At 39.6% G+C, this 13,903-nt stretch overlaps 1 protein-coding gene across 1 annotated transcript; it reads right to left on the bottom strand.

Moving 5' to 3' along the window:
- Nucleotides 1–1,185: 1,185 nt before the first annotated feature.
- On the bottom strand, nt 1,186–12,187 carry LOC121933782 (vomeronasal type-2 receptor 26-like). Its single transcript, XM_042473770.1, has 6 exons — nt 12,045–12,187; nt 10,619–10,910; nt 8,193–9,050; nt 6,908–7,135; nt 4,430–4,556; nt 1,186–2,090 (listed from the first exon to the last, which is right to left on the bottom strand). The coding sequence occupies exons 1-6, from the start codon at nt 12,185–12,187 to the stop codon at nt 1,186–1,188; spliced, it is 2,553 nt and encodes an 850-aa protein (XP_042329704.1).
- Between the last annotated feature and the right edge of the window lie 1,716 nt (nt 12,188–13,903).

Genomic DNA, 13,903 nt, shown 5'->3' with positions numbered 1-13,903 from the left:
ATTGTTCTTCTATTTTTAAGAATCCAGACATTGTGAAATGTTTGGACATTGTGTTCTCTAAAACTGGAAAGGCACAGCTAGCGAGAATTCAAAATATGCTTCAGGGCTTTCCTGTTCCAAATGTGGAAGAACATCTTGCTTTCCTGAACTTAGCAACTGTGTGCTTGGTTGGTACTGATGAAATGACATCCAAGTCTACATTCCTCCTGCTGCAGCTGAATTTGGCATGTTTGGAAAAATTGAAAAGAAAAGAAAAGAAAATGTAGTTTGGACATTGGGATAAATTTGGGATAAATCTTTTCTGTGTAGATATTAGGAGCACTGTGTTATCATATGTCCACCTTGCACTGTCATAACTGTCATAGATACGGAAGCCCAAGGTGAAATTGGCTAAGTGATTGGGTTTTCTCTGATCTCCTTTACTGCAAATGCCAAGGCCAGAATGTGTTGGTAATTCTTCAGTGTTGTATTATAATGAGAATTGCATTATGGATCAGAATAATATTCTACAGTAAGATAAACTATGTTCTGTATCTTCAGTAATATACTGTTTTTTGTTCTATTCATTTGACAAATTGGCTAATAGTAAGAACATAACAACTAGTACCTTCTAACAAATGGTATTGCGCATGAGAGGTGTCATAAGGCCATGCCATGACCCATTCTAGGATGCATATAGGAGCCGCGTTTCACGGCTTCTATTTCTACTGGGTTGGGGGCATGGTGTGTGACTGTAACCAAGAACCTGAAGTTGAGAAAGGAAAGACCTTCAAAGCTACCATATATTTTCGGTTGAAACTCAGGTGTGTTGGAAAAAGGAATAATAAACTACTGCCCACAAAAGCAACAAACATAATGTGATGAACTTCATTGAAACCACCTAATAACAATTTGATTAAAAAAAACCCAACAAATCAGAAAAAGAAAGAAACGTCTCATAATTTCCTTCATCTGGGAGAAAATGTTTGAACTGTTTCGCTCACTAGTTGGGAATGAAATGATCAAAAATTCAACCCTTACTCTGAAAATATCCTCAGGAGAAGTGAGAATAGGGGAGCCAAATTTAAAGAAAAAATATGGAGAATTGAGGAAAAGCTACTAAAGGGAGTAGAAAATTAAATGTGAATTCAGTTTTCAAAATTAAGTTTTCAGCTAGGGAAAATTTGGAGCATGCAAGAGACATATTTAATGCTTCAGTCTTCTGATTAGCTGTTCCCTGTTATTCCACTCTGGCTTCAAGATAATGATAAAACATTTGGGGAAAAAGATACAGCCCAGCAGCCCAGCACTGGAAGCTATGATAGAAAAGATCTCTACCATGACCATGTATTTTCCCTTGGTGCTTTGATATGTTGGAATGAAGGATAACCAAACACTACAAAAAACCAACATGCTGAAAGTAATAAATTTGGCTTCGTTGAAACTGTCAGGTAGCTTCCTGGCTAGAAAGGCCACTGTGAAACTGACTATGGCCAGAAATCCCATGTAAGCCAGGACACAATAGAACATGATCACAGATCCCTCATTACATCCTATCACAATTTCTTCAGTGACTGAGTGCATGTCAATGTCTGGGAAAGGTGGGGAACTTGCCAGCCACATAGTACAGAATACTCCTTGGGTTAAGAAGCAGGAAGTAACAATGGAATTAGCAACTCTTTTCCCAACCCACTTCCTCATCCTGGATCCTGGTTTGGTGGCCATGAAAGCCAGGACCACAGTGATGGTCTTTGCCAGCACACAAGAAACAGCCACAGAGAAGATGATGCTGAAAGCAGTTTGCCTAAGAAGACATGTCACTTTCTGAGGTCGGCCAATGAACAGCAAGGCACAAAGGAAGGAAAGGAGAAGAGAGACAAGGAGAGTGTAGGTAAGGCCTCTGTTGTTGGCTTTGACAATAGGAGTGTTGTGATGTTTCAGAAATGTTTGTAGCACCAGGGCTGTGATCGCAGAAAAGAAAAGAGCTAAACAGGTTAAACTGAAACCCATTGGGTCTTCAAAAGACAAGAAGGTTATGGCCTTGGAAATACAGAAATCCCGATTCTTGTTTGGATACTCTCTTTCTGAGCACTTCTTACAGTCATTCACATCTGAAAAAGAAATGATGTGATTAGGAGCTCATACATGCTATAATTTTCAAGAATGTACTTTAATGATCCTAATCATTTCAAACTTATCTGAAATGACTCTATGTTACCTAAAGTTTAAGGTCTACACAGGAAAAGCCTTTCTTTTCATCCCTCCACCTTTGGAAGTACTTTTGGTGGGGACATCAGAAGATAACTTCTTGGTGGCTATTCCTAGTCTGTCATATGCCAAGGAAGTTAGGCAATAGTACATCTAGCAGTAGGCCTATGAAGGGTCATGACAATTGTACAGCAAAGAAAGGTTGTAGAGAGATTATTCTGAGAGATAGCTGAGTGACTTTTCGTCAGTTTAGCACATATACAGTAGGCTCTCATAACCCCTTAGCTTGCCATCTGGGGATTTGGTAAGCCCTGCTGTTCTAAATGGATGCACATGCATGCCATAGGGAACAATGGGACTTGAGGTCCCGTGTTTTTCCTTATCTGTCAGGGGTGGGGTCCAGAATGGATCCCCCACAGATACAAAGGGATGACTGTACATTGAATCACATAAATGGTTTGCAAACTATGTGTGCTGTATCAAAATTTGTGCCAATATTCTACCTCTGGGGTTGGAAGCAGAATTCTTCACATGTGGGATGTTGCATCAATTGTGCTATAAAACCTTTGTCTTAAATGTCAGTGTTGCACATCTGAATGTGAACAAAATGCACAACAAAATGTGAAATTTAGTGCATCACATGAACATGTACTTATGTACCTACATACGCAATGGCACCATATCCACAACTCTGCTTCTGCAATCTTGAAGTGAATGTAGACATTTCACATCAGACAGAAATATCCAGCTGCTTCTCTAGAGGAACTTACAAATGTGTAAGACACCCACAGGATTCCAGCATTAACTTCTGGACATAACTTGATGCAGCTGATGAACTGAGTTATAATCTGTGTGGTTTAGGTCATAACATATATATTATTCTTTAAAATGCCACAGGACTCTTTGGTGTATGAGCTCTGGCAGACTAATACATCTATCTAGTGGGGCTCAACAGATGGGCAGCTCCTGCCCGTCATTGCCCCACATCTTTGCCGCAGCCACCAAATAGCACAGCAATGATGCACTGCCGAAAAGAAGCTGCCTAGAGCAGTTTCTTTTTTGTGGCACCGTAAACAGGAAAAGGCGCTGCCATGATGCCACTTCCTGGGAGTGACATCTGCCCACTGCACGGCATGTGCGTCATCATGGCAGCCCCCATGTAGATGGGGCCAAGCTACGATGGCACCTCCGGCGCGTACTAGGGTTCAGAAGCGTGCGGTTCCTCCATTCTCCCGAACCCTAATTTTGGCCCCAGGCTGCCGCAAAGCAGTGGTCTGTTCCAGGCCTAGTGATAGTTTTAGCAACAAGGGACTGAAATTAACTTAAAGTCATCAACCAGTCATGCTGAATCTGAATCCCCCCCAAAATATTTGTGTGTAGTTGATACCTTTAAGAGTATCTTTTCCTTCTTCATATGATGGATGTAATGAAACTCAGCAAAATGAAAGAGCAGATCAGATTACATTTTTTTTAAAAAAAATCTTCATGAGTATCTTTCTCATCTAAGAAAATCTATATGTGGGTTATAAAGGATGGACAAATCTTTATATTGCAAGGCTTGACATATACAATAGGAAAATAAATTTGTCCTGCAGCTAATCAAACATGACATTTCATTTAGTCCAAATGACTAAACTATGTTTCTTTGGAATTATTATGATAAGAGATGATTCATGGGAAAAGTTGAAGGCATCAAGAAATGAGGAGGGCTGAATTCCATGGGAGAAAAAGCAGCATACTAAATAAATAAATAAATAAACAACAGTTGGATTGACTCAATAAAAGAAGTCATCATCACTCCTTATTTTCTAGACCTGAAACTGCAGGGTGGCTAATAATTTGGCTTCTTGAAGATGTCTCATTCCTTGGACCACCATGTCAAAGTCTGCTTGACAGCATATAACAATGACAATGTAACATAAATGCAAACAATAATTTATCATTAGTTTAAGTATTAAATGTCTCTGTTTTGACTGTAAATACCATTGAAATCATTATTTAATCTTATTACTGCTTAATTAAAAATATTAATCCTTTCTCTCTAACTTTCTTCTTCCTGCGCACCTTAGATTCTTTCTTTTCTGCAGCAGTATTTTAATCTGTCCATAGCAAACCTTTCAAACATTTTTTTTAAAACACAGAAGAAAATATCTGCATACTTTTTCATGTCCCTTCAGTGACAATGTGCCCTATATTCTATATTTCCACCTGGTACATGCTTTTTGTCTTTCCTTTTCTTTACCTTTCTGGCTTGAAATCTTCCCTTCTGGACACGGGACACAATCGTAGCAGCAAAATGGTTTCCCCTTCTTCACTTGCTTGCTAGAACCAGGAAGGCAACTCTCAGTACAGACAGAAAGAGGTTGTGCCTAAATTACAAGTGTAGAAGGAAAGTAATAATAGTCAGTATAATGCTCCTAGGATCATTGATATTCCGAGATTTTTTCAACAAGTAACTAAAGCGATACTAACTTTCCACCAAGTATGAAGTGAACTAACAACCTAGACCAGTGATTTAGTGACCGAGTATCTGAACTCAGTCCTGTACCAGGTGTCATCGGGTGCCAGGGGTGGGACTTCTGGGGCAGAACATTTGCCTTCCAGGGGCGGGATTTCTGGGGTGGGACCTCCAGAGGGAAAACCCAAGGCACACTTTCCCAAACTTAGGGTAGCAATAGCAACCCCTCCTCTGACTAAACTTGCTAAGAAAATGCCATGATAGTTTCAACTTAGGGTTGCCATAAGTTGGAAATGACTTGAAGGCACCACAGACACAAGTCACTGTCTTTCAGCCTCAGAGGAAGGCATTGGAAATCCCCCTCTGACAAAGCTTGTCCCATGTTAGTTCCATCTTAGGGTCACCAGGAACCAGAGCTCAGAAGAGAGGGAGGGTGCTCTGGGCCCATAAGTTGGAAATGACTTGGAGGCACGCAACAACAACAACAACAATAACAACAAGCATAATAAAGCACAGAAGGCACAACACAATAACAAGAACAAAGAAAGACAGCAGTTTGAGTGTGTGACTCTGGAGACCAGTGCTCGAATCCCAGCTCAGGCATGAAACCCACTGGGAGACCTTGGGAAGTCACACTTTCTCAGCCTCAGGGGAAGGCAGTGACAAATCTCCTCTGAAGAAATCTTGTCAAGAAAACCCCATGGATGACCTCATTACATCTGACAAAACTACAATTCCCAGAATCCCATAGCAAGGTGTGGGCCTTCCAGATGGTAGGGCCAAAGCTTTCAGCTGGAAAGGGCAGGTCTTCTGGCTGGAAGGGACAGGGCTTGCACCCAGAGAGATTGGTTTTCCATGACAAGGTGTTGGGCCGGCCATATGTGGCTTTGCAGCCCTCCTTGCTACAACCTGGTTCTCCCAAGGCAAACTGAGACGTGACAAGAAGCCAGGCAAAGCATGCATGCCCCGTCCCCTGTCCCTACTTGCTATGGCCATCATGTGCCCTCAGAAACAGCTTCGTTTGCCAGAGAGAGTATGCATGCTACAGGTTTGCTGGCATGGTCCTAGACTCTTGCTACATTGAAGTTTTAATGCAACTCATCACTGAAGTCACAGTTGTTACAGACATTAGGGATGTGGTGATTATTCACTGCTGTTTACTAAACATAAGGGATTTTTCTCTCTTGATCCCTATGCATTTCTCTTTACTGATTGAGAAATATGCCAGCATTGTTTCCACATGGTGTTAATTAATGATCAAACATGGCACAGGGGGATTCTGATGTTTGTGTTTTGTGATGTGTGGATCTGTACTGAGTAATCCAGCACAGCTCTGACACTGTACTTTTTTGGACTATGACTCCCAGACTCCTCCCACCAGCATGAGGGATTCTTTTTAAGCACTGTTATTGACCCATGACTGTTGAACGTATAATCCATTGATCCATGTTATTGATCCATTGGTGCTAAATGTTTATATAATCCTAAATGATTCTCTTTGGGAAGCAAAGATCTGCTTGACTCTGTCCTTTGCTTGTGGACTATCTGGTCGCTTGTCAACTGGGAATTCTGGCCATATTCTGGAATTCTGGGTAGGATGGGGTAAAGATTTAAGAAAGGGCAAGACTGAGGAATATGCCAGCAAAAAAGATATGTTCAAAAGGAAAGAAAGAGTGAGGAAAGGTAAAGAGAAAATGCATGAGAGGGTAGACGTAAGAGATTTTGTTCCATGTCAGGGGCTGTACAGACCGGGTTGAAGCACCAGCGTGGGGGTGGCATGGGGGTGTGGAATTTGGATGATACACACCTGCACACCGCCCCCATGTTGGCATCACGCTGTCTGCCTGACTGCACAGCAAACAGCGTCATGGCACTACTTTGGTGTGGCGTTTATACTAGACACGCTGAAAGGAGTGCCGAAAAGTGGAGTTGTGGCGACAAGGGCACCTTTTTGCCAGGCCTGAAAGGAGTGGCGTGTTGCCATTTCTTTTAGAGCTGGCAAAGGGACAGATTGGGGCTGTGGTGTGCAGTTGCTGCAGTTGCAATCTGGCGCAGAAAGGGATGGCGGGACACTGGTCCATTGGGGCTGTCTGTACAGCCCCTCAGTTTACATAAACTGACTGAGCAGTTAGATGAGGAAGAAAAGAAATAGCTTTGAGAAAAGGGAGCTACTAGAGAATTAAAATTTTGGAACAATCTGAAAAAAACTGTATGGAAGATAGAAAGAAAAGTCTTCTGAAAGTGTCAGTCAGTGGATCCTACCTGATTAAACCACCTGTTCCATGTTATGACACTCTCATCAAGAGTGAATATTTTGTCTGAAGGAGCTTGGGGATCCACACTTCCAACTTTGATACGATGAAAAGATTGATTTGTGGAAACAATCCAGTTAATCACATCCAGTCCAGCTACTAACTCCCCATTATGGTTAAAGAAAACCTCATCCCCGACACTGTTGTTAAATGAGACACCTTTCAACAAGTGATGGAGCTAGTTGAAAAGGGGAAGCAAATATTCAGAAATGGTTGCAGTTAGAGACTTCATAGTAAAATGCTCACAGGACTGTTATGTGATTAAAGTGTACACCTGAAGTGTTACCGGGAATGTTTTCTTGATATTATAAACTTGTAATATTTTAAGAATATATGCCTGTCAGGAATCTTTGAACACTGACAATTGCATATTTGGACAGATACGTGACACTTAATCACAGTAATAAAAAGTTTTTTTTCTTAGTAGGAATTTGGTAGGAATAAAAGGGCCAAGTGAGATAAATCAGTCTGGAGTAAGAAATACAGTGGGGTTTGTTCTAAGACCCCCTGGATACAAAAACCTGTGTATGCTCAAGTCCTATTAAACAAATGGGAAAAATCAAGGTTGGCTTTTGGGAATTTTTTTGTGGTGTGTGTAATATTTTCAAGCTGTGGATGGTGGAATCCATGGGTGCATAATATATGGATATAGAAGGTTGTATTGTACTGTAATTATGACTGGGTGACGGGAGAGAACAGGTGACATTTGTCACTAGAATCTTTGGCTTTTTGTGAGGATTACTGTTGTACCTGTCTCCATTATTGCTCCTATTCTAAGTAGGCATCACCCTCACAGCATTCAGCCAAATGGGAATTAAAAAGAAAGAGGAAATTCAAGGTGACTGAAAGTGTCATCTTGCCTGAATTGGGGCCAGTCCCAGGCTAACATAAAAACAATAGGAACAATTCAAAGCAGAATGATACTTATCATTTTTGCCACAACAAGTTCCTTACCGATGTGGTATGCAGTATTGTCAGCTGCAGAAGATTGTGAATGATACTGATCTTTGTCTGAACATATTCTTACCAAAGCTCTGCTTAATGGTCTTCCAGATGCCAGGAATTGAATGGTGGCTAACTGGAGTAAAATCCCTTGATCTCTGTGTTGTTTGCTCCTTCAGTTTATGTATTTGATCCGCACATTCATTCGAGGTGACAATTCAGCCCAGATGTTGACTAATTACTTGCCATCCAAGATATGGTACACTGTTGGATTATGAGATTAAGCCATTTACCTGCCAAAGTTGTTGATTCCAAGGCTTCTCTCTTTTGATATCTGCCTTTGTTCGATGTTTCAGTCTGATTGAGGACATGGAACGTACAGCATGGGCCAAAGCATAAACGGCATTGTAAACACTATAGCTATGGCCAGTCATCCTTGTTTCGAAAACAGCACCATGGATGCTGTCTAGCTTCTCTTCTCCTGTACAAATATTTCCATAGTCTTTGTCTCCACTATTTGGGAATATGCATTCAAAAGTCTGCTGCCAAAAATCCCTCAGAAAGCCATCTTCCTTTGGGTCTAAGGGATTTCGGAGCTCAACAAATGAAGTGAATCCTGGTAGATGATTGGAGTGAAGCATGAAAGACAAAGCTCCATGGATTATGTCTGTATCCCAGGTACTTTGAAAGGCTAGTGATGTGAGCTCCACCTGGGCTGTCATTATCCAGACTTTACCTTTTAGTTTACTTGTCCCATCTTCTATTTCTGACAAATATGGCAAGAATCTCAAAATCACCATAGAATAAGATTCTCCATAGAGCACAATTACATTGGCCTTGCTGCTCATTGTTTTAGCTTTTAATTTTGATGCCTGTTCAATACCCCCCACAGTATTATTGTCAGTATTACATTTGGTTATTCTTTCTATGAAAGCAAAGCACACACCATTCTTAGAAAACAGCGGAACTACACTTTGTATAAATCTTTCTCCATTGTCATTGTCCATAACAAGAAGCCCAATCCATATCCAGCTGAAATGCTGTAGCAAAGCTAGAATCCCTCTGTACTGAAGTTCTTCCTGAGGGACCATCTGGTAGAAGGAGAGGCTTGGAGTTTTAATATTCATCACTGTTGCAGCACCATATATGAGCTAAGGAGAGATGGGAGAAAGACCAATAATGACAGAAGCCAGTATCCGCTACTTAGTTAAGTTTATTACCCTCTTTTGGCCTAGCTGTCCCGAAATCTGATGTAAATATCAATCACCCATGTTGTGATGGCTGGCAGAATGGACCTCCTTCACCTCATGTAGGTGAACCCAGGAAAAGTACGTTGGCTGGAAGAATTATGATTGTGGAAATGGCATCACAAACCTGGCTAAGTAGTGGTTGTGAATGTGGAACAATGAAGTATGAGTAACTCTAGGTAAGTTTAATGGATGCAGGCCAGGAGTATGTAGCTATAAATAATACTGGCAAAAGATAAAAAGCTAGGAATCCTGTCCCTCATAAATTAAAATCTTTGTCATGCTATGAGAAAACATTGTATGTTTGTGTTAGGACTTAGATACTGAACATTATTATGTCTTTTTAGAAAAAACACACTTTAGTTATATGTTGTGATGCTTCTTCCTTGTGGCATATCATGGTTTTGTGTTCAGTGGTTCCCCTTTCCACTTGGATGTGTTAGGAATGCATTAGTATTAGGTTGTTTTGGGGGACAGTATTTTTAGACTTTCAGTTCCTTCAAATTATATTCCTTTGATGGAATCAAATTGAGGGTCAATATCTTTGGATCCTTTGCCTTTTATTCTTATGGGATGTTGGCTTGAACTAATGGTGACACTGTCATAGGCAAGATTTTTTCAGAGCAAGTTTGCTATTGCCTTTTTCTAAGGCAAGTGTGATTTGCTCAATGGATTTCCATGGCTAAGGGTGGATTTGAAGCCTGGTCCCCCAGAGTTCTAGTCCAATGCTCAAACCACAACACATTACTGGCTCTTTTCATGCTTATACTTTTACCTTGTAATACATTTTACCTTCTGTCCACTTTTACTTTATGCACCACTTTTGTCTGATATGCTAAGATAAACACCAACATTGATCATTCAGTGGTCCAAAGACCTTACCCCTTTAGCTATGCATGAACATGTATTTTATAAACATCAAATTCAATAATGCATTTTTTTGGTGGAAATCTAGTTAGCTTAGATTAATGTATCTGCCTAGCCCATGTACAAATTCTATGTGCACTACATCCCCCTTCCCCCGTCTCCATTTGGTTTCTTTTCTACGTAATCATACTTTAAAACCCCGACTGATTTTCTAAAGTTGTCTGTTGAGGTACTATATCACAGTTTGTTGCAATTTATTTAGACCTGCTCTGTTGTTTCAATAGCAATGACACTAAATTGTAATCAAAACCTTTTTTTTAGTCTATTCAGGTACACTCAGCAATCGATAGGGTGCCATAATTGTAGTGTTGAAAGAAACCAGAAGTATTGTACCTGTGGAATCTTATAGCTTTTAAAGGCAATACATAACACTCTGGAGGCAATATATCGTAATTTGTTGCAATTTATTCAAATTTGCTCTGTCATTTCAAAGCAATAGTATTAAATTGTGATAGGAAACTAAAATTTCTACTGTTTCCAGGAACAACCAAACGGTTGATAGGATATCATAACTGCAGTGCTGAAAGAAAGCAGAGGTGTCTTACCTGTGGAACCTTATAGATATCCAAGACCGTTGCAATATGCATGGATATCTGGGATTCTAGTCCCCCAATGACACCTATCAGGTTATTTTGGATGTCACACAGATAGTTGGGAATCAGTCTTTCTTTTCCCGATAGAAGCAGCATTGTGGCTTGATATGTCCTCCCGGCATCATCATAGCTATCATAAATGTCAAAGCCCAAGGTAAGATTGCATAAGAATTGAGGATTTTCATTGATTTCTTTTACTGCAAATGCCAAGGCAAGAACGTGTTGGTAATTCTTAGGCAGTATCCTAGAAGGACAATTACATTTTGGATCAAAAATTTGTTACATATATGACCCTATCACATGGGGTTAAAACGCATGGGTTTACATGTAAGGTTCATTCCTGGCATTCTATCTCACTTTCAGCTATTCATTAACAACATGCCACATAACCCTAGTCTTTCACAATTACAGCACCTTGATACCACTTGAATTGTTATGACTCCATTCTATGAAATATGGAGATTTGTAGTTTCTTCAGTAAACAATCCAATGTTTTCAGTAAACAATCCAGTAAAGTATGAGACAGCAACTAGCTTCAGAATCCCTTGTTGCAATATGTATACAGCAAAACAGAGAAAAGGCAAAAACTGATAAGCTTGCCTTGCCAGCTACTCCCAACATAACAAAGAATTCCATACATCTGATGCTGGCCACCAAAATGGAAATCATAAAACAAGTGGGGGCTGGGGGAAAAATCCTTTTTGAAATGCCAAAGTATACACCAGCCTTTCTACCTTATCTGTTACTTTTGGTGGTGATTTTCTTTGTCTTGTAAAGAACCCGAACTCCCTTGGTGTGTCCTACTTTGACTCAAGAAACAGGTCTTTTCTGAATATGATGGACATTCATATAGTGAATGGATATGCTGCATTCTGATATGATGTATTCAGTATGAAAAACTTCTGAATAAATTATAGTTGTATAAGGAAAGGTGAAAAGGAGCAAAAATGTATGGACAGCAGATGTACAGGAATTTGGAATCAGTTACAGAATAAATAAAACAACCCAGGAGAATGAGGAAAATACAGTAAAAAGAAGTAAAATTTAAAATCTTCAGTATTCCTTATAGATAGATAAGTTTATTTTTGTATAGCATATACCATTACAAAAAAGTAGTTCCTATAAAAACATATAAATATAAAATATAAGCAACAACTACATTGTATGATGTACATTGCATTGCAGGGTTAAAATATTCAAACCTTAACTCAGTATTCCTTATAAGTATCTTCTTGCCTTGAAGACTGAAATTAATGATATTAACCTTTTCTACATCTTAAGTCCATTAAGTCAGTGTTTTGAAACTGTAGGGCTAGAACTGGGTCATTCCAGCTGAAAAATATATGTAAGTCAACGTGAAGAAAAAGAAAATCCTTACACAAGGTCTTCAGGCAATGGCGGTGGTGGCATTTCAGTCAAGGTGATGGGCTTGGATATGAAAGTACCATGTGAAACAACGGCACCAATGATGAGGTCTCCCAACTGATGGTACCTTTGAGGTGGAGGATGTGGATGGTGCATCCTGCATTTAAAAAACTGAGGCTGGCATACTGTGTGAGGAAAGAAAACCAGTAGCAAGTTCACAAAAAACACCATCCTAGATACAAGTAAAGCTGTCCTCTTGGCATATTCTATTCTTATTTATTCTGTCACATTGTCATCTGAATCTGTGTGATGAGGCTGCTTGACATGAATGGCACTTTCACCAGATAAGCCTCAACCCCAGAATATCCAGCCTAATTACTCTTGGGAATCCTACCTGCTACCTATCCTTCCAACTCTGAATAGTGCTGGGTATATTTGGAATATTCTTTTTAGAGTTTAGAGAAGTAGGAAGGTTAATTACAGCCTTTTTAATAATCTGGTAGGAAGGTAGTTATTAACTACAAATTGTGGATTACCTTTGGGATTGCTGGGGAAAACAGAATGTTTGTAACATCAGAATACAAGTTTTCTCTTCCTATTAGATAACAAAAATACCTGACTTTAAAATGGCTGACAGCAGGCAATGGACAGCAATTATTACAGAGCAAAAGTGATAATCTACATCAGAATACAACGGATCTTTTCCCATTAATACATGGAACAGTCCCCTGCTCCAGAATCTGTTATTGTGAATAAAATGGTAACTGATCAGAAAATATCCCTTTTGGGGAATAACAATAAATCAAACCATTTTTGGTAGACAAAGTACCACATTGTGGTTTAGGAATGATTGTTGTATGACTTTGACATATCATTGTACTGTGTGAAAGCCTTGAAATGATAAGAAAGATGATGACATGGGTGGAGTTGTAGGCCGAACTAACAGAATCTCAATTCAATATAGCTAATGGTGAGAAATACCGGGAGGTGCGTCTGAAAGGATGCACAAATCCATTCCTTAGCCAAAATCCATTTAGTAGCACCAGTCAAAGTAAACTCATTGATCTAATTACTGAATGCTAAGTCAACATTGATGTAGATCCCACTAACTCAATGCTTTAAATTTATTTGGGACGAGAAGACTTCTAGAAATTCTCTAAAGATGCCAGTCACAGATGCTGGCGAAACATCAGGAAGAAACTCTTCTAGAACATGAACACATAGCCCCAAAAACCCACAAAAAACTATGGATGCCGGCCATGAAAGCCTTCAATTTCACTTCTAGAAATTATTAATGTAATCTGTTTTCTTTTCCAGAGAGATGGAAATTTGAAGCAGACATACAAAAAGTCCAGAAATTAGTAGGGTGATTTTGAGAAAACATTGTAGCCCTCTTTAAGTCTTTAAGCTTTTTTTGAAGGCTGTTTGCAATTTGGACAAACCTTGCTTATTTCTGTGCAAATCAACATGTGTTTTATACAGAAGAATCCCCCAATTACAGCACTTTTTAATTCAGAAAACAGCATTTTCCATGCAGGAATTAATATTTCTGTACTGAAATATTATTTTTGTTGCAAAAAAGCTGTTTCATGAACAGACATGCTGTTTGCTGCACACACCATGTGCAAATTTTTGATAAAATAAGCCCTGAACTGCAAAGATTGTAATCAGTCCAGGATTCTTCTCATCAGGGTTTTATAACTTTCAAGAAACATTTGAAGCCATTTTATGAATATTTGCAAATACTCTTTCCAGCCCTACTTGAGACTCCAATATTGTGCCTTTTGACATCCCAAAATTCCTATGAGGGAAACATGTGGTTCATAGACGTGGGGCACAGGAATGCGGGCCTTTATAGAACAAAGCTACAGA

This window comes from Sceloporus undulatus, chromosome 6 (genome assembly GCF_019175285.1).
Source record: "Sceloporus undulatus isolate JIND9_A2432 ecotype Alabama chromosome 6, SceUnd_v1.1, whole genome shotgun sequence".
NCBI lineage: Eukaryota > Metazoa > Chordata > Lepidosauria > Squamata > Phrynosomatidae > Sceloporus > Sceloporus undulatus.
This window is presented reverse-complemented; position numbering and strand designations above follow the sequence as displayed.

Excerpts from the sequence above, each read along its gene's own strand:
- LOC121933782 (XM_042473770.1), bottom strand. The coding sequence starts at position 12,187 with ATGCACCATCCACATCCTCCACCTCAAAGGTACCATCAGTTGGGAGAC. Across the intron at positions 9,051-10,618 it reads ATATCTATAAGGTTCCACAG|CTCATATATGGTGCTGCAAC; the intron begins GTAAGACACCTC and ends ATCTCTCCTTAG. Across the intron at positions 4,557-6,907 it reads GGAACAGGTGGTTTAATCAG|GCACAACCTCTTTCTGTCTG; the intron begins GTAGGATCCACT and ends CTTGTAATTTAG.